Source organism: Protopterus annectens, chromosome 13.part0 (assembly GCF_019279795.1).
Source record: "Protopterus annectens isolate FY-2018-M chromosome 13.part0, PAN1.0, whole genome shotgun sequence".
Lineage (NCBI taxonomy): Eukaryota > Metazoa > Chordata > Ceratodontiformes > Protopteridae > Protopterus > Protopterus annectens.
The window spans coordinates 942716045-942740750 of record NC_056747.1 but is presented as its reverse complement, the minus strand read 5'-3'; the positions used below and the strand labels follow the sequence as shown (position 1 = coordinate 942740750).

Below are 24706 nucleotides of genomic sequence, written 5' to 3'. Positions count from 1 at the left end.
GATTGCTTCATGCCCACCACGTGCTTACTTTTCTTTTTTCATAGTTTTAACATTGCTACCAACTTAGTCATCCATTGTGTTTCTTTGGTGAAAAGTAATTGTCCTTTTTTACTAAACAGCTGTTCAGTGCCATAGCTGCGGTGGTGGTGCTGTGGTAGCATTGTCGCTTCACAGTAAGATGTTGTCCTGTTCGATTCACAGCTAAAGCGTTTTCTGTGTCGAGACATGCGTGAATGGGCGTACCTTCGTTGAAGGTTGTGCGTCAGAGCTGGCAACTCGGTACGTAAAAATCTACTGCCAATCATTAGTAGACCGGAGTTCTGCTGTGGCGACCCCTAACTGGGAAAAGCCGAAAGATACAACGACAACTAAACAGCTGTTTAGTATGTCATTCACGTAAAATTCATTCAATGTGTTTTCTTCAGTGGTGAAACGTAGTAGTAGCTGCAGGATGGGAAGAAAAATCAGTACTAGGTCCACAGAGGTAGGACTGAAGTTTTAGTATCAATAAATTTGGAGTTGTCAGAGCAATTGTGTCCTTTTTTCCTGGAAAGTTAATGTTACAACTTACCCTTCAGGGAACGTGCTACACTGATAAGAGTGGAAAGTCTAATGTTCAGAAACAGTGTGAGGGACACATTATTCCTATGCAACTTGTATACCTTTTTAGGTACTTGCATGTTAGCACAACCAGACTTTCACAGTTGCGGTAATATGAATGCTGGCATGAAAATGACTGTGGTAATTAGTGCCACTTGTTATTTTACATCTTTACTTACAACAAATAGGTTTAGCTTACATTCAGGAGGATAAAACAACGTGTGAAAGTCTTCTTCCTGTTTTGCGTGCTTTACACACGCACGGTTTAATTTCCTGGGCTGCTGTGTATGTTACTGTCGAAAGGAGTGCTTTTCTCTTATCAAGGTGGAATGCTGAAAAGAAAAACATGGGGAGACCTGGAGAAATGCTTTTTGGTAGACTATTTATAAAAAATTTACAAACAGACTTGAAATGAGGAAAACTTTTTTTTTTTTTTTTTTTTTTTAAGAATAGAAGCTTGCAATAACAGTAAAAGATTTGCCAAACTGATGATTTTGCATTATGCTGACATGCAGGGTAGTTTGGTATGTGAGAAGTTGACAGTGGTGCTTTGGCTACTTGTAATTGTGATAGTGCTATCCTCGGACAAACTGAGATTGTGTTCAATGATTACGGCTAAAAAAGATGTGGATTTCTCATTCGCTGTTGTACTGTTTCTGTGTGTGTGGAGAGAAAGTTGTCAGCAATTGTAGTCGCATCTTCCTGAATTTAAGCCAAACTTATCTGTTGTAAGTAAAGACGTGAAGTAACAAGGTACGCTAATTCCCATACTCGTTTTCAGGCCAGCATGCGGTTAAACATTACTTTTTCCATGTTTAATCTATAATCCTGCCTCAAAAACATTTCAGTGTGAAAGAAAACAGTTAATGTGACGTTTTCAAGTCAGTATTGGTAAAATGTACACATCTGGAAGCAACCAGTATCGCGAAAATCTGGTTGCAATAATACGCAAGTACCCATTTTTAATACGTCTACTTACATAATATAATGTTATGCTTTGTGCTTATTTCTTATTTCAGTATGTAGGGGGTGGTTCTTTATAAATCCTCAAAGAAAATACTGTGTACAGGCCTTTCGGTACTCCCAAAAACTAGATACATTAAGCATTTGTATTACATTAGGCAGATTGTTAGGGTATAATGTATTTAGCCTGTAAACCTTTGAGAGATCCTGTATATTGGGCAATACTGAGGAATGCGCAGAGTCACAACCCTCACAACAGATGCATGACCACCGACTCACTTTAAGTATGCTTTTCTGACTCTTAACTAACACTTTTATACCTTTCCAGGTAATAATGACCTGACATCAAAAGAAGCTCTCACTTTAAGGGAACCATAGTACTGATGTATCCTGTTTTACCTGTTCAGTCAACACTTACTACTGTTTATTTTCCTTTCTCGTATCCTTCCATAAAATTCTCATCTTTCTAATAATAAACTCTCTATATATGTTAATTTTCCTCCTGCTCTTTACTTCTTCTCGTCTCATTTTATTTGTCTGTTTTGCCAGCAGAGTACTGTTGTCATTTCTCACCTCCATGTATTAGAAATGTAGTCAGTATTTTGAAAACTGTATATTAGTTTACTAGACCTAGGCTATTCACTTTTGCAAAGTGTCTTGCAGTTCATATTGTATTCTTGATCCTAGTTTATCCTAGTAATGCTATGAAAATGTATCTCAGTCTTTGAGTTTCATCGTTGTGGAGATTTTCTCCCTTTGTGGATAATTTATTTAGCTGTTGTAAACTGTGTGTCTTGTGGTGCATTTCTCTCTAGTTCATTGTAAAGTATTTAATCTGTTGAAGGGCTTTTTTCCCTTTGTATATAATTCCTCAATGTGTACTGTTTAAATGTTTTTGAATTTGTTGTGGAGCTTTTATCCCTGGGCCTCCTCTGAAATTGGGACATTGGCTCATTTGGACTTTACTGGTTACCACAGGACAAATAAGTAATTAAATGATATTACATTAGAGTTAATCTGAGAAATTAAAGGTACACTAAATTTTTGTCACAGTTATAACCGGACTTGCAAAAGAAATGTATTTATCATACAAGGTGTTCCTAGATTGTGAAAATATTTACCTGTGTAGGTTAGGCAGTGTGAAAATGTAATGCAGTTAGAACAACAACTAGACGCATGGGCAGGAATTAAGAAATAAAGAGGCAGTCTAATAGACTAAATTCTTTGATTGTCAAAGTGCATGAAAGGCTACGCAGAACTTGTCAACTTTATGAACCTCTGAAATAGCATTTAACAGTAGGTGTGTGAAATTTATGAACTTGTAAAGTAACATTTGACAGTGGGTAAGTCTTTACACAGATACATCAGACACCACTTTGATCGCAGAGCCCCAAGATGCCCATCCCGGTATCCACCATTCTTAATTCCAGTTTGTCTGTCTTACTGGTCTGCTTTCATCCGTTTGTTTGAGTCTCATCTAACTCCTGTAGAGGCCCTGTGATCCACAACCTCTATCCATGGAATTTACTAAGCAAGTAGGAAATGGAAGTAAATTGCCAGGCCTTTATGTGTCATGCATACACATCGGGACACTGTAGATAGCCATGTTGTCCACCACATGTCTGTAGGAGATGGGAGGAAACTGGAGTACCTGGAGAAAACACACAAATAAATACAGGGAGGACATGTAGATTCCACAGAATGTACCATAGCCAATAAATGCATCAGAGAACCCCCTTGCAGTTAGGCAGTCTGATCCTAATACTTATCCTGCACCTTTATTTCCTTTTTAAAAAAAAAAAAAAAACTTTTATGTCAGCTACCTAAACTGTTTTGTCCAGCAGCTTGTATGAACAGTATTTTTGTGGATAAGTGTTTACGACTGTTCATTCCATTTGACTGAATTATCCTCATTGCTATTTTTGAGCTTGAGGGAAAATTACACCACCATTCCTCTGGGACTGTCCTGTTACAGATGACTGTGTTTTGACCATGTTGTTCATTTTCTGTCTGATCTTAAATCTGAAGTTTCATCTGCTTTAATTTTGCAAAAAGAAAACTGTCATTCAATACAAAAACACTGAATTACAATTACAAACCCATCACTCGCAGGAACTAGAAAGGAAATTACAACAGATTCAGCAAGAACTCTACTCTGTACAACTTCATAAACACACAATAAATGAACTGAAACTCCTATATAAGTATTCTGAATGGGCACAACCCCTTTCTAAAGTACTTGCATGTATGATAAACATAAAAAAAACTCTCCATACTATCCCAGAGATACAATATAAAGATAGAAATCTACAGAACAATGAAGATTTAGTCAACTTGTTCTGGGATATTTACAAGATCTATAACCCTGAAAAGCAGAAACATTTACCTAATCTACAAGAGAAATTCCTTAAGTTAAAATTTCCAAAACTCGATGTAGAACAATATAACTTTCTGAACAGTCCCTTATCAATCAGTGAAATAAGAAGTGCGATTAAAAAACTAAAAGTCAACAAATCCCCAGGCACTGACGGATTTACAGCTATGTTCTACAAAAAACTCAGCAATATACTAGCTCCAGTACTGCTAAGACTATACAGATTTTATTATAGAAAATGGCTTTACAGACAAATACTTAAATAATTCAAAGACAATTTTAATCCCAAAACCTAATTCTGACAAGCTGAATACCACAAATTACAGGCCCATTGCCCTTATAAATCTGGACATAAAGATACTGTCTTCATTGTTAGCTAATAGATTACAAAAAATCTTGGATAAAGTTATTTCCCCAGAACAAATGGGCTTCATGAAAAAAAAAAAAAAAACGATAATACCTGTGTGTTAGACACCCTAATTTCTCTCTTAATCAAAGATAATCATCCAGGATACGCACTGACAATAGACACCTCAAAAGCATTTGACAATGTGGACCAACATTTTCTTTTCTCAACAATGTCACACTTCAACTTCCCGATTTCATTTATAACGGCCTTCAAGATGATTTATAACAATGCCGCAACCACGCTAAGCATTAACAAGTGTTATTCCAAACCTATTAAAATCACAAATGGAACTCGTCAGGGTTGCCCACTATCTCTGTTCATTTCAGTATTTATCTAGAACTGCTACTACTCCATATCTCCCAAAACACATTACCACCATTTCCCAATGGTATATAACACCATAGTAAAATACTCCGCTTTTGCTGACTATCTAAACTTATACTTCAGACTCCCTAATACAGACTTACCAAAATACTTTCCTCGATAAAACAGTTCTCTACAGTTGCAAATTTATAATATGAACCCCAAAAAATCTTCAGTCTTCCCTCTAAATCCCATGAACCATAATACAGCATACTTCCCTTTAGTCGACATACCCATAACATATAAGCTAAAATACCTAGGCATAAACTTCTCTCATACTTACAAAGAAATACATAGCTCAAATTTCCTAAACACATGGGATAAAATTAGGCAAGACATCTTAAAATGGGAAAACTTAAACCTATCGCTTTTCTCTAAATCTACCATTATTAAAATTAACATTCTTCCCAAAATTCTGTTTCAGCTAAACTCTATTAACCTCAAACTACTAAAAAAACTACTCAAAGTAATGGAAAAGGCCCTCTCCAAATTCTTATGGCACCCTAAAACAACAAGAATAAGCTACAAAAACCTTACAATACCAGAAATAAAAGGCAGGCTGGGGCTACCAGATTTTGGCCTATATTACCTTATTATAAAACCAAACAGGTTAATCCAAATTACCCAATATGAGTTAACATATGGGCAAATTTACTAAACTCCATAAACATAAATTCCTTTCCTCCAACTCCAACAAAAGATTTTTCACAAACTGCACCCAATAGTCAAAAATGGTATTACTGCATTCCAATCCCTTTTTCTTTCTATCAATCTGCAAAATTTGTTAGTACTGTTACAACCTATGCATATGAACCCGAACATTAAGTTAAAAAATAAAATGATTGATCTCAAGCCATTCCCAAGAATTAAAGATATCCAACAGTACAAAGATGACATACTTGATAAACTAAGAGAAAAATTCAAGTCGCCAGCTTGCTATAATTACATTCTTAGGCAAATTATATCAATAATAAACCTAAAATATTCAAACCACAAAATAGAAATACAAAGTATAGAAAATACTCAAAACATAATCAAAGCTCTAACAGCTAAAGAGTTATCAAATTCATATAAATTAATAAATGAGTTAAAACACATCTGCGTTACTATACTCAAAATACTGGGAAAACGTAAATAATAATATCTCTATAAAACAAAAACAAGAAGCCATTAATAATACCTTAAAACCTGCACCTTTCAAAAACCCCATATACACGCAACTGATAACTAACAATAATGCATATTATACTCCAGCTGTTCTCAAAAAATTTGGTTACAAAAAAGTTCACTGTGCCCCTTTTGCTCTAGGGAAGATGTGGATATTCTCCACATCTTCTGGAGCTGCGAGAAAATCTCCAAGCTCTGGTGTTCTCTAAGAATGCAACTAGAGAAAGTTGGATACGCAAAAAACACTGTGTCTTGGGGAAACTGATCCTGCATATTATTTCTAGTTCAGTCATTGGAATGCGCAAACATATCTTAGTTGCAGTATGCGCACTACTTTATGTCTAAGAATTGGGTCAATAGCAAAAACATCTCATGTAACAGCTTCAAAGAAATGGCAGTTAAATATATCACTTCTCACAAACTAGCTACTAAAAGTATTAAAGATTATACTTCCAAACATACTCAAATTCTCTCCTAGAGACAATTTTGGTTAACATACAGAATACTTAAAATTAAATGTCAGGTAGGTGCTGATTTAAAATAAAACCTTTATGTTATTGAACATTAAATAGTTGTATCACTGATATATAAAACGGACTTCTGTGATTCAAATAAAAGGATGGCTTTCAACATTGCATATATTGTATATAATGTAAATGTTTTTTTTTAGGTTTTTGAAAACTTTCAATTTTTTTGTTTTCTTTTTTCTTTCCTCTTGTTTTTTTGTTTTCTTTTTCTACCAGTCTAGACAATTAAAGGTTTCCTGCATATACAGTCCTAATTCTCAATGTTCTCAGCATAACTCTGCACTAAGTAACTCCTAGATATCTTGTAACCATCTCAATTGTTAATCACAATGTTTCTTGCAAATGTTTAAATGTTTTCTTTGGAAAGTTTGGATACCTTTACATGCTGTATTGTCTGCAATCATTTTGTACTTTCACTTTTATTATGTATTTGTGGAAAAAAACAATAAAAAGGATTTTTCAAAAAGAAAAGAAAGCTGTCCTTGTTCTTACAGGACATCTCGTAGGTTCAGCTTTCTAATCAACTGTGCAGTTTGGTGATAGTTATTCACTAGAGACATGGTAAAGCTAAACAGTGAACCATCTCATTAGTGTCCCATTACCACATGTCCAAATCACTGTAGTGTCAGATCTAACAGTCATTGCATCATGATAGTATGGGCTGTGTTCTCCACAAATATTAATACACACACACACACACACACACACACACACACACACACACACGGTTCTGCTATACTTGCCTTTACTGTGACTACTCCCATAGGAGTAAATAAAACAGCGGTAAACTGGTATCTGAATTGGAATGGTTTACTGTGAGTAGGAAACCTTTTGAGTTGAGGCTTTCCCATTGTGGTAAGCTTTTCTGACCCCCAGGGATTGTGTGCAGAATTAAATATGTTTAGTTCAGTCTTTGTTTTAGGACTCACCATTTTTTTTCCTTTTATGTAAAAGAAATATAAAAGACATTTATGAAATTTTCATCTAACTAGACTTTTCCAGTTATTTCCAAACTATTTTTGTAAAGCTTCAGTTAACATATGGTATTTTGTTACAGTAAATGATACCAAACAGTGATTCTGATTAAATTTAGGAGATATGCCTCAGTTCCTCATTTTGCAAATGTGTCTCGCAGACCAGATAACTTGTTAGTGTCATCATTATCATCATCATCATCAGCCCCCTTCTTCCTGTTTTCTACATGGGGTTAGGTTATCGTATTAACTGCCGCCATCTCTCTTGATTCAGTGCCACAGTCCTGCTTTCCTCAGCACTAATGCCCGACTGTCGCAGATCTTCCTTCATACAGTCCATCTACCTCTCTGCTGGATGTCCTTGTTTCCTCTTACCTTCCTGTCTGTCCCAAATCTTCTTCACCAGATTGTCTTCTGGTTTTCTGCACGTGTGTGAACCATCATAATCTGTTCTGTTTGCTCTCTTCTGCAATTGAAGCTACTTTGGCTTCTGCTGTTATGTCCTCATTTCTTCGTCTGTCCCACGGTGTGCATTCTACCATCCTTCTCAGTCATTTAATTTCCATCACCTCTAGCTTCATCTGCTCTGCCTTTACTGCGCACGTTTCTGTACCATACCGTAGTACTAGTTGCACCACTGTCTTGTACATGCTGCTTTTCGGCTTCTTCGTCATTCTTCTGTCATAAACTGCACCTGAGATTCTATGCCTATTGGCTGCAGTCTGATTCTAGCTTTGACCTCTTCATTCAAACTTCCCTTCTCCTCAATCACCCCTCCCAGATACTTGAAGCTATTTACCTGTCTTACTATCTTCCCTTCTATCTCAATTCTCTGCTTCTTCTGATTTCCTCAATTTGCTGCCATTACCACTGTCTTATCTGTGCTTAGTTTCATCTCATTTGCTTTCAGGTTTGCATTCCCTTCCACAGTCTTTTACTGAAGTTCTTGCTCAGAGTTTGCCTGTAAAACTACATTGTTTGCATACACTAACTTTGATGATCTCTCCCTTCCAACCTGCACATATCGGGACAGACAGGATATGAGGATTGCCTGGGTCTACATGGCTGGGGCAACAGAAGTAAAGGAGAAGCCATTCTAGACTTCTTTCGGGAAAACGGCTTGATAGTAGCCAACACATGGTTCAGAAAGAGAGGGTGTCACAAGATCACATACAGGATTAACCAACATGCAACTCTGGTAGACTTTCTCCTATTAAGGAAAAGGCACTGGGGTAGAATCCATGATTTCAAAGTCATGTCCAGTGAAACAGTTGGCCAACAGCATAAACCCTAACTGCACACCTCTATCTGCTCCCAAAGTATGCAACTCTGTGTAACTTACTGGACCTTGTCTCACATTGATTTCTCTAAATCTTATCCTACACACATTACATATATTCCTATCTGAAGGATGTAAGATTTTAAGACTGGTGACAGGAGTATTGTTATTCTTTCTGAATGATGTAAGATTCTAAGTCTGATAGACTTCGCTATTAGTAGACTGTAGTTGATCCTTGTTTTTCATATGTATGTTTTCTGTGAATATTTCGTGTAATCCTGTTGTTTATTATCATTTACAAAAGTAAGTAATCGTTCTGTATAACATGTGGAGCTTTTCTCCCCGGGCCTCCTCTGAAAAAGGCCTACTTGGCTCAGTTGGACAAACCCGGTCAACAAATGTAAAATTAAATAAACCACTGGTTGCCACAATCCTCTGCAAGCAGTGGTCAGAGAAGGCTCTAAGGTCAGCAGAGACCAAGCTGAAGACCTGGAAGTTGACTGGAGAGAATGTACAACAGTTCAAGGAATTACTCAGGGCTCTAGCACCCCAAGAAGAGGAGAAAATAGGTAGAGCTAAAGAAGAATGGTGGCACCTCAAAACAGCATGTGGTAGGACTACAATATGTGGCTGAGCCAGGTATGGAAATAAGGTACATAAGGAAAGCTGGTGGTGGGATGCAGAAGTCCAGAAAGTGATCAAAAGAAAGGAGTGCAGGAAAAAATGGGAGATAGAAACGTCCAACCAGGCTAGGAAGGAAATGAGTTGCAGTAGCAAATAATGGGGCATCAGAGGCACTTTACCAGCTTCTGTAAATCACTTAGTTGGTGATACAAAGAAAATAGATCAGGTTGCAAGGCAAAGACAGAAAGATAAAGAAGATAGTTAGAGACATCCTTCATAAAGGATGCCAGCAACAGCCTTCTCACCAGTCCACAGGACATCAAAGGCAGATGGAAGGAGTATTTCCAGCAGCTTCTGAATGAAGAAAATCCCACAGAAGCTGTATTGCCGCAGAAAAAGTCTATGATGAGGGAAGAAGAGGAGCCCACCCTAGAAGGAGTAAGAACAGCACTAAGGAAGATGAAGTCAGGGAAAGCAGCAGGCTCAGATGAGGTCACAGCAGATATGATTAGATATTGTGTGAGACAGAGGAGAAATGGCTGCTGAGGGTACTCGTAGCAGTGTGGAAAAAAAGGCATATCCCAGATGACTGGAGAATAAGAGTACATGGGCCACTGTACAAGAACAAAGGGGGCATCCACAACTGTGGGCAGTACAGAGGCATCAAATTCCGGTCACATTGCATGAAAGTTCAGGAGAGGGTGATTGATAAACGGATATGCAGAGTAGTAGAATGTAAGATGGGAGATGAGCAGTTCAGTTTCAGATCAGGATGCAGCACAACTGACCCGATGTTTGCAGTGAGTCAGATAGTTGAGAAGAAGCTGCAGATGAGGAAAGAGTCCAACTGGGCATTCCTAGACTTGGAGAAAACATATGACAAGGTCCCAAGAAAACTGATCTGGGCAGAAATGTGGTGGTTCGAAGTCCCAGAAACATTGGTAGAATTAGTGCAGGTTATGTACAAGGAGCCAATGACTCAAGTACAAACAGTGTTCGGCCTCACAGAGGGGGTCCCCAGTGGGACTGGGTGTACACCAGGGTTCAGCTCTGAGCCCACTGCTGTTCATACTGGTGATGGACTACATTAGCAAACTTGTTAGTGTGTCAGACTTAAAACAGCCAAATGTATTAGATTCTTTATATACTTCTTTAAATTTCACTGAATTACTATGTATAGTTATGTGCATACAAGTGCATATATTCCTTATAACATTTTCTTTTCTTATATCTCTTTGTTTCAGGTATTCCTCATGTTGGGATTGAACCAGTCTCAGATTGATGAATACTTTTCTGGTCCTGCATTTTTGGCTTGGGCTCGCATGGGGAATATTCACTCCTGGGCTGGGCCCTTACCAAGATCTTGGCATCTGAACCAGGCCGCCTTACAGGTAAGCGAGTCATTAGCATTTTATAGCTTCTTCTCATTGTAGGACATATTTTCATTTAGTCCGAGGAGAAACAAGAGTCTGCCTTTAAACATGTTTAATGTCAGCATTATTGCTGCCACAGTAAAGGAAAGTTTCTGCTCTCTGTTCCAAACCAAGACCAAACACCCGGTCTGTCATGAAGATACATGTTCCACCATAGTTGGGCCATTAATGGAAGGGATGCTAAGCATGGTATAACTGTACCAAGTTGTTTTCATCGAAATTTGAGTGACCAATTGTAGTGGAAATTGCAAGGGTGGTGTTTGTAGCTTACAAGTAAGTGTGTGTGTGTGTGTGTGTGTGTGTGTGTGTGTGTGTGTGTGTGTGTGTGTGTGTGTGTGTGTGTGTGTGCGTGTGTGTGTGCGTGTGTGTGCGCGTGTGTGTGTGTGTTTACAGATGTGTATAAGTTCAAATCTAATATGGCAGTTGGGCTGTATCTATGAAGTTTACAAAGTCTGGGGTTTTCAAATGCCTAGTTTTAAAGTTCAAAATTATACCAGTATTATTTTATTCATGAAAATCAGTTTAGAAGTTCATTCATTTCACTGTTTCACAACTGGCTAGTTCTTTTATTCATAAATAGTTTTGTTTGTAAAATACGATATCTCAGACATATGGTTCAGTAGCATTACATTTCATTTAAGGCATTTAGTTAAATGACTAAATGATATATTTGTAGTAGTCATTCTTATTCCAAATGGTTTATTTTTTTACCTTGTTAAAACATCAGTAAGTCATTCATTTTGTCCTTTCCTTTGTTTTCATGCATCACACATTTTTATACAAACTGTTTCCTTTCAGAACAGATTGCTTCAATTTGCAAGACTGGGATTTGAACGTCAATCCTTGTGTTTTCATAACACTAGGATGAATTTGAAATCAAATGGACCTTTATTTCCAAATGGACTTATCAGAGAGACTTGACCATTTATCAACTCTTATACCATAGTGGAGTGTCTTTTCATAGATATTTGACTCTGGACTTAGCTACTTCTTAGTTAAGGTGCATTTAGCAGCCATTTCTAACTTTGAGATGCAGATTCCTTGTCTTTAGCTTCTGTAAATGCTTTTTTGAATGGTATCTTTCTCTTAAGAACACATATTAAGGATGCCATTCCTTTGTAGGATGTTTAAATTATTCTGAAGATGGTGCTCCTTTCCCCTTTTATGAACAAGTATGTTCCCTGAAAAATACTGATGTCCTTCAAGGATGCATCTGCAGTCATAACATATGGGTTGTCCTGCCTCAGGCAGCCCTTCGGTCGGCCGGATTCCAAAGTCTGGGTCTGGCCTCGGCTGATGTCGCACTTTCCCCGACGTCAGAGCGTCTGGGGTATAAAAGCATCAGCCGACTCCATTTTCCTCAGTCTTTCTTGCCGCGCGGTGCCCGAAGCAGAAGCAATTCGCAAGTGCCGGTCGGTCAGATCCTGTGATGAGAAGAAATTCAGCTACCGAAGACTTCATAAAAGCTAAGTACCCCATTGGGGACTCTTTCTTGCCTCAGCCGATGTCAGATAAAGTAAATAATTGTTTAACTTGTGGGAAACAAATACCTCATAAGGATTTCCACTCTTACTGCCTTCCTTGCTTAGGCCCAGACCACGATGTCTCGGCCTGTTCAGCCTGTGCTTCCTTCAACCGACGAACTCTTAGACGTCGGTCGGAGTTTGCAGAAGAATTCTTTGGGGCTAATTTTGCATATAAGATGCCGTCGGAGACTCCGACTTCGCATTTAGTGAAAAAACGGAAGGACAAGGACCGACTCTCGCGGCCCGCGGTTTCGGCTGAAACCACCGTAAGGCCTACCGCGAGTGTCTCTGTTTCGGCCGAAACAGAGTCCTCGGAGCTTCCTTTAACCGAATCCACTCAACCGACCACCGCGGCCCCGGATGCCCCGGCTGAGTTGGCTACTGAGCTACCATCCAAAACCAGTGTCCAGGAAATGTCCGACACCATACCTTTGGACAAATCTACTCCTGCACGTGGGGCAGCTAGACCCCCTGCTTCCATGTCCATTAAGGCTTTTTCCAAGGCTAAAGCTGCCAAACTAACTAAAGCTGTGCCTCCCAAAACTACCTCCCAGAGGCCTTCTTCTTCTAGTTCTCAGATCCTCAGCCTTGCAGAGGATCTTATTTCTTTAATTAGAGGTTCTCAGCCTCACCCAGACAGGGGCTCTCACCCACCACCAGACAAAAGGCCCAGGACTGAGCCCTCTGACCAACACTCTTCAGATGAATCCACGGACGGATCTGAGTTAACAGACCACCAGGAGGAGGCTTATTCGCCCTATGAGGATTCTGATGCTGAAGAATCTATTCCTTCAGCCTCCCCTCCTGAAGAGTTTTCTTTTGGTGAGACTCTACACTCCATGAGAGAGCATTTTCAATGGCAGGGTCAGGAATTCTCTGATTCTAGAAAGAGATTAAGGACCTTTTTGCATTTGCCTCAACATAGGCCCTTAGCTATACCTCCTGTGTTGCATGTTATTGATGTGTACAATGATGTTAGTACAGCCCCTGATACTCTCCCCCCGGCTCCTGCCAAACCTGATAGATACTACAGGGTCCCGGATTCTCATTTCCATCTGTATAAGGCCCATTCCGCAGACCCAGACACTATTTCTCGGGGCCCTAAAGGGGTTGCAGCTGCCACTGCCAAAAATCCTCTACCTTCCGAAAGGGAGTCTAGAGCTTTAGAGAGATGGGGAAAGAAGGTATATACTTCTGCAACTCTTTCTGTGAGGGCATTAAATTGTCAATTTCATATGATACAGTACCAAGAGTATTTGTTAGATGAACTAAATAAGAAACTTTCTTCTTCTGAACCCCTTGACCGTAAATCCCTTCAGGACCTGGTACATAACTCACAGCAGGTTAGTAATCATTTCTTAAAGTGTGGTTATAATGCACTGGAGGCTTCACGTAGGTCAGCTATGACTGGGGCAGTTATTCGTAGGCATGCCTGGCTGAAGGAACAATCCCTGCCAGACCATGTTAAAGCTAAACTCCTGGATGCTCCAGTGGAAAAACAAAATTTATTTGGCTCCTCGGCCCAGGAGGTCTTGAAGAAGTTTGAAGAAAAGGCAAAGTCTGTGCAAACAGTTAAGGATTTCCTACAAGTACAACCACCGAGATTCAGCAGAAACTGGCCTACTAAGAATTGGTCCTTTCCAGACTCGGACAGAGCCCAGAGAGGCAGGAACAGGCGTCCCAGAGGTAGAGGGCAAGCTAGGGTCTCCTACAGAGGCTGTCAGTGGCAGCCTACCAACCAGAGAGGTAGTGCAGCAACAACAACAACAACTACTACACCTGGACAGGCACAATGACTTCACTTTGATTCTACCTACCAGGGCTCAATTGGAAGCACCCTTGGGCGGAAAGCTTTCCTTATTCTCAAAAAACTGGCATTATATTACAAGGGACACATGGACACTGCAAATAATAGACAAAGGATACAGGTTCCACTTCCACACTTTGCCAAGAAGAAACGGAATGCCAAACCTGCCACCAAATCAGAGGGCAGAGGCTTTAAAGCAAATCAACAACTTACTTCAAATGAAAGCCATAGAAAAGGTACCTCTTTCAGAACAAGGTCAAGGATTCTACTCCAGATTATTCCTTGTTCCAAGAAAAGAAAATCAATGGAGGCCTATACTCGACCTGTCCGCACTAAATACTTTCCTCATTGTGCCAAAATTCAAGATGCTGACCCTACAGCAACTTTTTCCCATGCTGGGCAAGGAGTCTTGGCTGGTGACTCTAGATCTCAAGGAGGCATACCTGCATGTCCCTATTCGACCAAGTTGCAGAAGACACCTCAGATTTCTTGCAGGATCAGAGCATTATCAATTCTCAGCATTGCCCTTTGGCTTATCTACTGCGCCCAGAGTATTCACGAAATGCCTGGCATCAGTAATTGCACACTGCAGACTTCAGGGGATTCAAATCTACCCATATCTGGACGACTGCCTTATACAAGCGGACAGCAAGGAAATTTTGATAAAGGACTTGGCATATGCCATCCACCTACTACAGGCCTTGGGATACACAGTCAACATCCAAAAATCAATACTTGTTCCATCCCAAAGGATAACCTTTTTGGGTGCAGATCTAGACACAACCACCTAAATGGCCTTTCTCACAGAAGAAAAACAAAAACAACTTCTGGATTACTTCATGAATCTGACAAGACAAACTCGGCTAACTGCAAGAAAAATCCTGCAGGCCCTGGGTTGCATGGCATCCTGCATAATTCTGATTCCACAGGCCAGGCTGCATATGAGAAAATTACAATGGTACCTAAGGAGTGTATGGTCTCAGCACAGTCACAGTTTAGAAGCTTTGATACCAATTATTCCTTGCCTTCAAAAGGAATTCCTGTGGTGGGCTCATGCCTGCCAGTCCAACAGAGGGTTGCCTTTCAACAAACCAAGAACAAAGAAAACCATCACCACGGACCCTTCGGACCGAGAATGGGGAGCACACATGGAGGGCAAATGTATCCAAGGCCTATGGTCTCAAGGACAGCTGCGCATGCACATAAACCAAAAGGAAATGTTGGCAGTGATACACGCAATCAAGGCCTTCAAACCTTTCCTCCATCAAGGTCACCTGTTAATAAGGACAGACAACACCACAGTCATGTGGTACATAAACAAGCAGGGAGGCACACATTCCTACCCCCTATGCAGGCTGACTATGAATCTATGGGATCTGTGCCTAAAACTCAATATCCAACTACAGTCCCAGTTCGTGCCAGGGAAAGAAAATGTACTGGCAGACAGCTTAAGCAGAACTACCATGGATGCACACGAATGGATGCTGCGCCCAGATATATTCCTACTCTTAACAAAAGCATGGGGAAAGCCGGACATAGATCTGTTCGCTTCCCCCCACAACCATCAACTGAAGACATTCTGCTCCAGGACGTATCACCCAAAGGCTTGGAGGGTGGACTCTCTCTCTTTCAGCTGGAAAGATCTAAAAGTATATGCCTTCCCACCTCTCCCATTAATGTCCAAGGTTTTACTGAAGATCAGGGCAGAACAGCCAAGAGTGATTCTGATAGCTCCAGACTGGCCAAGGCAGCACTGGTACCCACTACTGAGGAGCATGTCACAGGCGAAACCATGGACTCTTCCCCCTATGGCCTCTTCTTCTAACGTAGAACAACATCAAGATCATGCATCCCAACTTGAAAACATTGCAACTAACTACCTGGAAAATTCCATAAATCCCCCTCACAATAACTTATCACAGAGGGTAAAGGACATTATTATGGAAGCTCAACGACCTTCCACAAGGAAGACATACTCAGCTAAATGGAAAATATTTCTCATTTGGAGCACAACAAAAGGCTTAGATGTGACAGTGGCGAGTATGACACATATTCTGGAATACTTAGCAGAATTGTTCCACAACGGCCTGTCCTATTCTTCCATAAAGATTCATGCCTCAGTAATTTCAGCAGAATACGATGTGGATCCACCTATCTTCTCGCACCCTCTCCTCAGGCAATTTCTGAGAGGGATCAAAAACCTCAATCCTCCAAGAAAACCCCCTTTACCAACTTGGGATCTCAACTTTGTGCTCGAGAAACTAACACTTCCTCCCTTTGAACCAGCAGCATCGGCGGATCTACAGTTTCTGTCTTGGAAAACTGCATTCCTTCTGGCCATAACTTCAGCAAGAAGAGTATCTGAGTTACAAGCTTTAATGGCAGTACAGCCATTTCTTATCTTCCATCAGGACAGAGTTTCACTAAGAACCAATCCTACTTTTATGCCAAAGGTGGTATCTAGGGTATCTCTGAACCAAGCTATTCACTTGCCTACTTTCTTCCCAAATCCACAAAACGGAGGAGAAAAACTTCTACACACTCTGGATATACACAGACAACTACGCTACTACTTGGACAAAACTAAAAGTTTCAGAAAAACTGACCAACTCCTTGTAGCATATGCTGCTGGGGTACAAGGAAAAGCAATTTCCAAACAGACAATTTCAAAGTGGATAGGAAATTGCATTCGATTTTGTTACTCCTTCCATGGAAAGACAGTTCCTGCAAACATCAGGCCTCATTCAACAAGGGCCACAGCCACCACTACAGCCTTCCTGAGAGGGGTGGCTACCAAGGACATTTTAGAAGCTGCTACATGGAGCTCCGTGCATACATTTGCCAAGCATTACAATTTACCTTTATACTCCAGATCCAGAGCAGGTTTTGCTACAGCAGTCCTGCAGGGGATCTTAACTACACCATCCTTTTCTTAGTACCTCCTCCCCCAGATTGGCTCTGGTATTCTACCCATATGTTATGACTGCAGATGCATCCTTGAAGGACATAGTACAGTTTTGTACCTACCATAAATGTAGATGTCCGATAGGTATGCATCTGCAGTCAGGGTTACCCTCCCTCCTTCCCCTCTGTGGTATTCTTAGGGTACTTACCCCTCCATTAGCTAGCTGGGGGGATCTATTATGGTGTATTTGTTTGTATAAATATGTATATATATTTTTTGGAAAATGTTTGGAATTTTGCTGCATTCCTCCAAATTTGGCCTTCCTAGAGGGCACCTGGCATCTGGGGCAAGAAACACTGAGGAAAATGGCGTCGGCTGATGTCTTTATACCCCAGACGCTCTGACGTCGGGGAAAGTGCGACATCAGCCAAGGCCAGACCCAGACTTTGGAATCCGGCCGACCGAAGGGCTGCCTGAGGCAGGACAACCCATATGTTATGACTGCAGATGCATACCTATCGGACATCTACATTTATGGTAGGTACAAAACTGTACTTTCCTTGTTGCCATCGCATTAGATAAAATATTTTCTCTGTCATGGAGCATTCTTACATTACCTTTCTTAAGGATGGGGTCTGTGCGCATATATACTTTCTTTATGCCTCAGGCAGCTATGGAAACTAATCTCTAACAGGATATCTATTTGCTATCAGTTTGTTGATTTGTTTTTCACCAACTACTGTAACGGAGGAGAATACCTTTTGTGTTGTGCAGATGTGCATAGACAATTTAGATTCCATATAGATAAAACTAAACCTGTAAGGAAGGATTCTCAGTTGTTCATTTTTCAGTTTGTTAAAAAATCTGTTTTTAAAGTACCCTATCTGACTTGACTAACAGGCAAACAAGGTAAGCTTCTACCACCTGCTTCAGTACCACATTCTACTTCAGCAATTTGAACTCACAACCGTGTTTTTCCAGAATGCAGCTTTAATTATTCATTCAACAGCTTTGCCTTAACTAGACAGGATAAACTGGATGTGATATCAAGATAGAGGTCTTCCTTTAGGGCTATAGTGATAAGGGGTATGTTCCCATGAGGGAGACCATAAGCTGTTAGTTTGGGATTATGTCCTGGTGTTACAAAAGATGGACCTCCTCTTTTCAAGTACAGAAGTTGTGCACTTACCATAAAGATGGATGAGCAGGTGTATCCTTGGTAACATTTCCACAAAGCTCAGCAAAGTTTAGTGTCATAGCCTGTGTTCCAGAAGTGTTTTACATGTATCCAGTGCCATCCAGACAAAGCTAAGTATTTTGGATTAATACATAACTTGTATAACTTATTTGAAGTCAGTGCTGCTGTTTCCTTGCTTTATATGTGCATTTCACTGATTTTTTTTAAACTAAAAAAGTGTTTTTCCTATCACTGTTCCAGCTGATAGGCGGTTTGCCTTGAAATCACATTCTTTAAAGGATTTCTAATTGTATAAGTTGGTGGTGGTAGTATTACACTTGTGGAATTCTTTTTACTGTGTTTTTTTTTTCATTAGGTGGACTAGGATTATTTCATCTTATGGCAAGAAGTGTTTTCTGCCTGGTGCATCTGAATTGGGAAACATACAAAAGGGTTCAAAGTGTAGTCGATTTATTGGCCAGCTGGCTTAGTAGTCAGTTTTATGTTTTTTCAGGGCTGGTTTAATTTTGGTGCATTTGCATGGAGCTGCTTACCTTGCAGTGATGGTTAGCAGTGCCCTGTACAGAAGCAAACCCCTAGAGAGCAAAGTTTCCCTATAGAATTGCCATAAAACTATAAAGCAGTAAGCAGGCATCAAAAGCCTTGCATACTAACAAGCTTAGAACAGCTAGTTCATATGCAAACTGACCACACCATTAAAGTTAGTAGAACTGAGCATTTTATAGCCTATTCTGCAACAGTAAAGCACCCTTAATAGTCCCAGGATGCCACCCCCATGTAGCACACCATTTAAATGACCAGGCAGCATAGATATGCAGTTTCCTAACTTCTCTGCAGTCAGCTTGGTGGATGTGGGTATCTTGAGACAATGTAGCATTTTTCTCATGTTTACAGACAGCCACTTAATCCTTAAAGTAACTGATACAGTACACAAGAGCTGTACATATGCAATGTACATCGCTTAGATACAGCATGCAAGGGATGTACATACACAATGTACATCTCACCGGTACAGTAAGTGAGATTTGTACATACACAATGTACATCTTACAGATACAGCACACGAGATTTACATACACAATCTACATCTCACAGATACAGTACACAAGGGATGTACATACACAATGTACATCTCACAGATACAGTACACAAGGGATGTACATACACAATGTACGTCTCACAGATACAGTACACAAGGGATGTACATACACAATGTACATCTCACAGATACAGTACACAAGGGATGTACATACACAATGTACATCTCACAGATACAGTACACAAGGGATGTACATACACAATGTACACCTCACAGGTACAGTACACAAGGGATGTACATACACAATGTACATGTCACAGGTACAGTACATGAGAGATGTACATACACAGTGTCACTGGAAGCTAAACTCTTTCAGAAAAGTGCACATAAGGTTGTAAAATCCATGCACGCACCGCCCATCACATATAGCACACAAGACATACACACACCAACATATGCTAAGGCATTTAAATGCAATCTTCTTAAACAAAAAAGACCTCGTAGACCACCCATTGGCAAAGAGTATCCACAGCAAACCCAGAAGTACTCAACAAAATCATATTCAGTGGAGCCCCAAGTACAAACCCCATGAGGCAGGCAAACACACTTCCAAGGACTCTATTCATAGGGGAATCCATTGTAAGACATACTGATGCCCCTCTACCAGACTGAAGAAGGAGAAGATAACAGTTAATTGCTTATGTGGAGCCAGAAGCCACCAAATTAAGCACACACTCAAGCCACATATACCAGTATGATTCCATCATAGTCCATGTAGGTGTAAATGACATAAAATGTGCCTCTTTGGACTAAATGAACAGAGACATTATGGAGCTGTCAGACTGTGTCTCAGGCTGGTATAAACCTGGCACTGAGCAGCATATTACCCTCACAAAGGATGATGCCAAAATATGAACAAAAGATGATTGATTTAACAAATGGATGAGTTTGTGTTGTCATTCTAAGGAGATCCAATGTTTATCAGCATGTGAGGATGTGGTTAACAGACCACATTACTTTGCTAGGAATAGTCTGCAGCTATCCCCTCTAGGCATTCAAAGACTGTCTAAAACTTTATTTAACCCCATAGAGCCTTTTTTTTTTTTTAGCAATGCGTAATTGGCAAACCTACCAACATAGAAAGATCAACTCAACTGAACCTAAAAGGTGCTACTGCTCAGTCCCAGGAGCCTAAATAAAAAAATAAAATACACTCCCTCCAAGCCCTCCTCACCCTTGAGCATGTAGACATCTGTGTAGTTATCACAGAGAGTACCCTGGCAGTGAAAGGTTTCATTGTTTTCCACAATTTTAGACCAGTAGCTGCACAGACAGGGGCTAAAGGTGGAGGTGTCTTAATATACATCAGTAACAGGCATACCTCTAGTTTGGTTAAACAGGATGGTGTGCTGGATTTTCTTCATGTAGAAATAACCATAGATAAAATCTCATACCATATCCTAGCTAGCTAAAGGTCACCCTCCATGTCCCAAGAGACTCACAGTGCATACTTAAATGTACTGGAAATAGTTACTAGTCAACCAAACGTAGTATTCATGGGGGACTTCAATTACCCCTCCTATAGATTGGAAATCCTACACAGCCTCAAATCTGCTGGCACAGGGATTTGTAGACTTCATAAATGCAAACACCCCTGACCAGCTAGTGCATACACTGTCTAGAGGTTCCAACATACTAGACCTCATACTCACAAATATGGAGGAGCACTGCAGTCTCACAGCCTCTCTGGAAAGTTCCAGCCATAAAGCTGTATCCTTCAAAATCAATTAGTAACCCAGTAACAGTTGGGAAGTATTCTAAAGCAAACTACCTTTTATTAAGAAAGAATTTGTCAAATTTCAGTACCTCTACAAACCCAGAGAACACAGCAACCTATGCAGAATTGTTCACAGAGACCCAGTACAGCCATGTCAGTAGCTGCATAGAGGATTCTGTACCAACCAGAATTAAGCCCAAAACTAACTCTAAAAACAAACGTCCCTCATGGCATCCCACATTAAACAGGATATACAACAAAAGAAAAAAAGTTGTGGCTAAAATCAGGAAGTGCGACTCCCATAAAGATAAAAGCTCCCTCATCAAACTAAGAGGGTTAATTAAGTCCAGTAAATACAATTTCAAGGTTCCAGTCGTCTCCCAGGCAAAAGACAACAGTAAGGCCTGCTTCAGCTGTGTTAGAAACTTCAAAGGCAGCAAGAAGTATCAAGGGTAGCACACAACAATGTGCTGAACTGGTGGTTAATGGTGCCACATTCACTGGGCCGGGTTATATAGCAAATCTTTTGGTTGACAAATTCATTTCCAACTTTAGCCACTACTCACACCAAGCCGTCCCCTAAGAAGTACCATTAATCATGGCCCCTCCAAATATAACTAGAGAGCTTGTCCTAGGTGCACGTGTTAAGGATTTGTCATGGCCAATGGAGTCACTGGTTACTATATTTACAAAACAGGCTTTGTGCCACAAGAATGGAGGACTGCAGTGGTCATCCCCTTCATAAGGACGGACCATCAACAGATCCAAAAACTACAGACCTGTTAGTCTGACTAGTCTTATTTGCAAAGCCACTGAAAGAATTTACATAGAAATGATCAGCAAAGACAGTAGAGATCTCCAGACACTGGATCCATCCCAATTTGGCTTCATCATAGGAAGGTTATGCCTAGTGAACCTGGTGGACTTCTTTGACAAAGTCACCAAGGCAATGAATGAGGGTAAAACAATGCATACCTTGATCTGGCTAAGGCATTTAATACAATATCACACTATTTTGATGGACAGAGGCAGCCAGTATGATGTCATAACCAAAAAGCATCCCTATGTAAATGTCTAATACATAAAACTTGTGGGTCATATTTTGGTTGCACAACTAGGCTTATAAAGGCCCTGGTGGTCATTAGCCTAGTATAGACCTGTGAACTTGTGACCATTACCTACCCTTCTTCCCCCTCGCCCCCTTTTCTTTATTGATTTGATCTAGAGGTTTATATGTAGTTGTTTGTCTTCTCTGCATGACATATTAGAGGTATGGAGTGGAAGGTCCTTTGCAGTGCATTATGGGATAAGGTAAGAGATAGCCTGGGAAGGTTTTGGGTGCTGATATATCCTAATGCATTCTGGCATTGGGCCTCCTGTTTCTGCAACTCCACCTGCTTATTCATCTGTGTCATTATGGTACGTACATAACTTTCATTTATGACACTTTCAGTACAAGTAGTGTCTGTAGATTAAAGTTTTGTTTTTTCTTTGAACTCAACTGATGTATGACAGATTGTTCATTACATGTGCTGTAGGTTTGTTTTCCTGATCAAACACTAGCAATACAGCAATATAGAAAGTTTGGGTATACACAGGTTAAAACGATACATGTATTAGTTAATTACTTACCTTGACCAGATTAGTTTGGTTTATGAAAACAGTTTAACTTTATCACAATATTATGCTGTCCAAGCATCAATTTAATAGGCAATTGAAGTCCTATGATGATGCTTATTAGACCTTCTCCATCATTATTTTTTTTTCTATACAAAGGTACTTAAGTATCCAAACCAGAAGTCTGTGTGATCTGAATATTAATAATAAGAATGGAAACATCTGTGAAGTTTCCACATTGTTTCTCTTCTTTGTTTCTCTTCTGCTCTACTGATGATATCCTGTTTGTTGTCATTTAAAATAGGAATGCTTCTGCCCCTCTATACATAATGTGTTGTGTTTGCTTGTAATAAATACTGTTTTTATACTAATCAGTAACTTAATCTTTATCTTTAACCGCAGTACCATATTTTACAAAGGATGCGATCTTTGGGAATCATACCTGTTCTTCCTGCCTTTGCTGGTCATGTACCAGAAGCTCTTGTAAAGTAAGCCAAATGTATTTTTTTAATTACCTTTGTTACAAGTGTTTTTTTGTGCCAGTGTATTTTTTCTGCCTGCTGCTTTAGCATGTTTCTTTTTCTGTCTTCATCAGAGCTGATGCCTTTGTGCAAAATAAGGGGTAGAGAATGTCTGAGGAAAGAATTTTAAATCGGTGACTGTTTCCAGACTGAACTCATTTCAGTGTACAGTATGGAATTTACTGAGAAGTTTCTAAAGTAAAGCTTCTCATATTAAGAGTACTTTATCTTGGAGGAAGTGGTCACTGCATGAAGAAGTTTGATATCTCCCCTTTTAGTTCTACATATCATAAGGTTTTTTTTATTTAAAATAGGCTATTTTGATACAGGTAATGATAGCTTAGTGTGTAAAGATCCAGCAACTTAAATGTTGGCATAAGAAGGGCAACTTTGGCCAAAAATGCGAGTTATGGAGATGCGTACTGATAATATCTATCATTAACAGTTAATTTGGCTGAATGTAAAGAAAGTAAGCAAAACCTTGGAAAAAGTAAAATTTGGTTTATAACATTCATTCCTTTTGGAAGGCTACATAAAATGGTTACATATGTTTGGAGTTAAGAATGTCGAGTTGCTACAGCTGATTGTTATGTTGGTAATTAAACAATAGGTGCGTGAAGTGTGGTAGAGGATGGAGGAAATTGGTGCTCATGAAGTGAATCTGGAACGACAATTGATTGTAATGGAGGATAAAGCACACAGAAGGAATTTTAAAAGAGGAACAGAATTTAATAGAATTTGTGAAAGCTAAAATGGCATAGTGGACATGGTCCATGACATGTTAACCAGTGTAAGTGGTATACATTGCCTTTGATTGCCATAGGATCTTTCTGAAGCATTGCCTAGCACCACCCCCACCCCCTACCTGTGCCCTGCCCTCTCATTCTTTCAGTCATGGGTGAGAACTAGGCATCGCAGAACGGAGCTAGAGCCCTCCTGCCAGTGCAGTCAGATTCAGGAACCTACTCTGTCCATTCATTCCCATGGTAGTAAGAGGTGGACGCTAAAGAACAAGCTAGTTTACTGGTTTCATGGAGGTACCCCTGCCATCATAACCTCCTTGTAGGCAGCCAGTTGATAAACAGCCTGGACAGGGAATAATGTGCATGCTGCCACCCACATCATCCCCCAGCTTCATTGGTACATGTGTCAGTTAACATTGCAGGCCTACCCGGGTCCTTCCTGTGACTAGTCGCCTACCTACCAGAAGGGCATCATCAATGTAGCAGACTAGGTGACCTCCGTCCATCCCTGCAGGATGGACGAAGTGGCACTGACTGCACAACCCCATACTGTTTTATCTAGCCTTTTGCCTCTTGTGATGCTGTTATAACATGGGTGGCCTCAGTCGTAATCTGAGCTTCTTCCCTCTGTGCTACAGGACTGGGCACATTCATGCATATTTTGGCACAGTTTGTGAGCATGTATGACAAAGAACAGTTGTTGTGGCAGTTGTGACAGCTGGTGAAGAAGATATTTATAATAAGTCAGAAAGTATGTGGATCACGACTACTTGAGTGCAGAGCTTCAGCAGAGGTTGGAGTTTGGGAGAGCTGTAAGTAAGTGTATGATCATAAAAAATTCTCCATGCATTGTTGAAGAT

At 40.1% G+C, this 24706-nt stretch overlaps 1 protein-coding gene across 1 annotated transcript in view; it reads left to right on the top strand.

Moving 5' to 3' along the window:
• Nucleotides 1-24706, top strand: part of NAGLU (N-acetyl-alpha-glucosaminidase) — a 160338-nt gene that overhangs the window by 75869 nt on the left and 59763 nt on the right. Inside the window, exons 3-4 of the mRNA XM_044054709.1 lie at nucleotides 10525-10671; nucleotides 22985-23070. Of these exons, the coding sequence (XP_043910644.1) occupies nucleotides 10525-10671; nucleotides 22985-23070 (233 nt within the window). The remainder of the gene's footprint in view (nucleotides 1-10524; nucleotides 10672-22984; nucleotides 23071-24706) is intronic.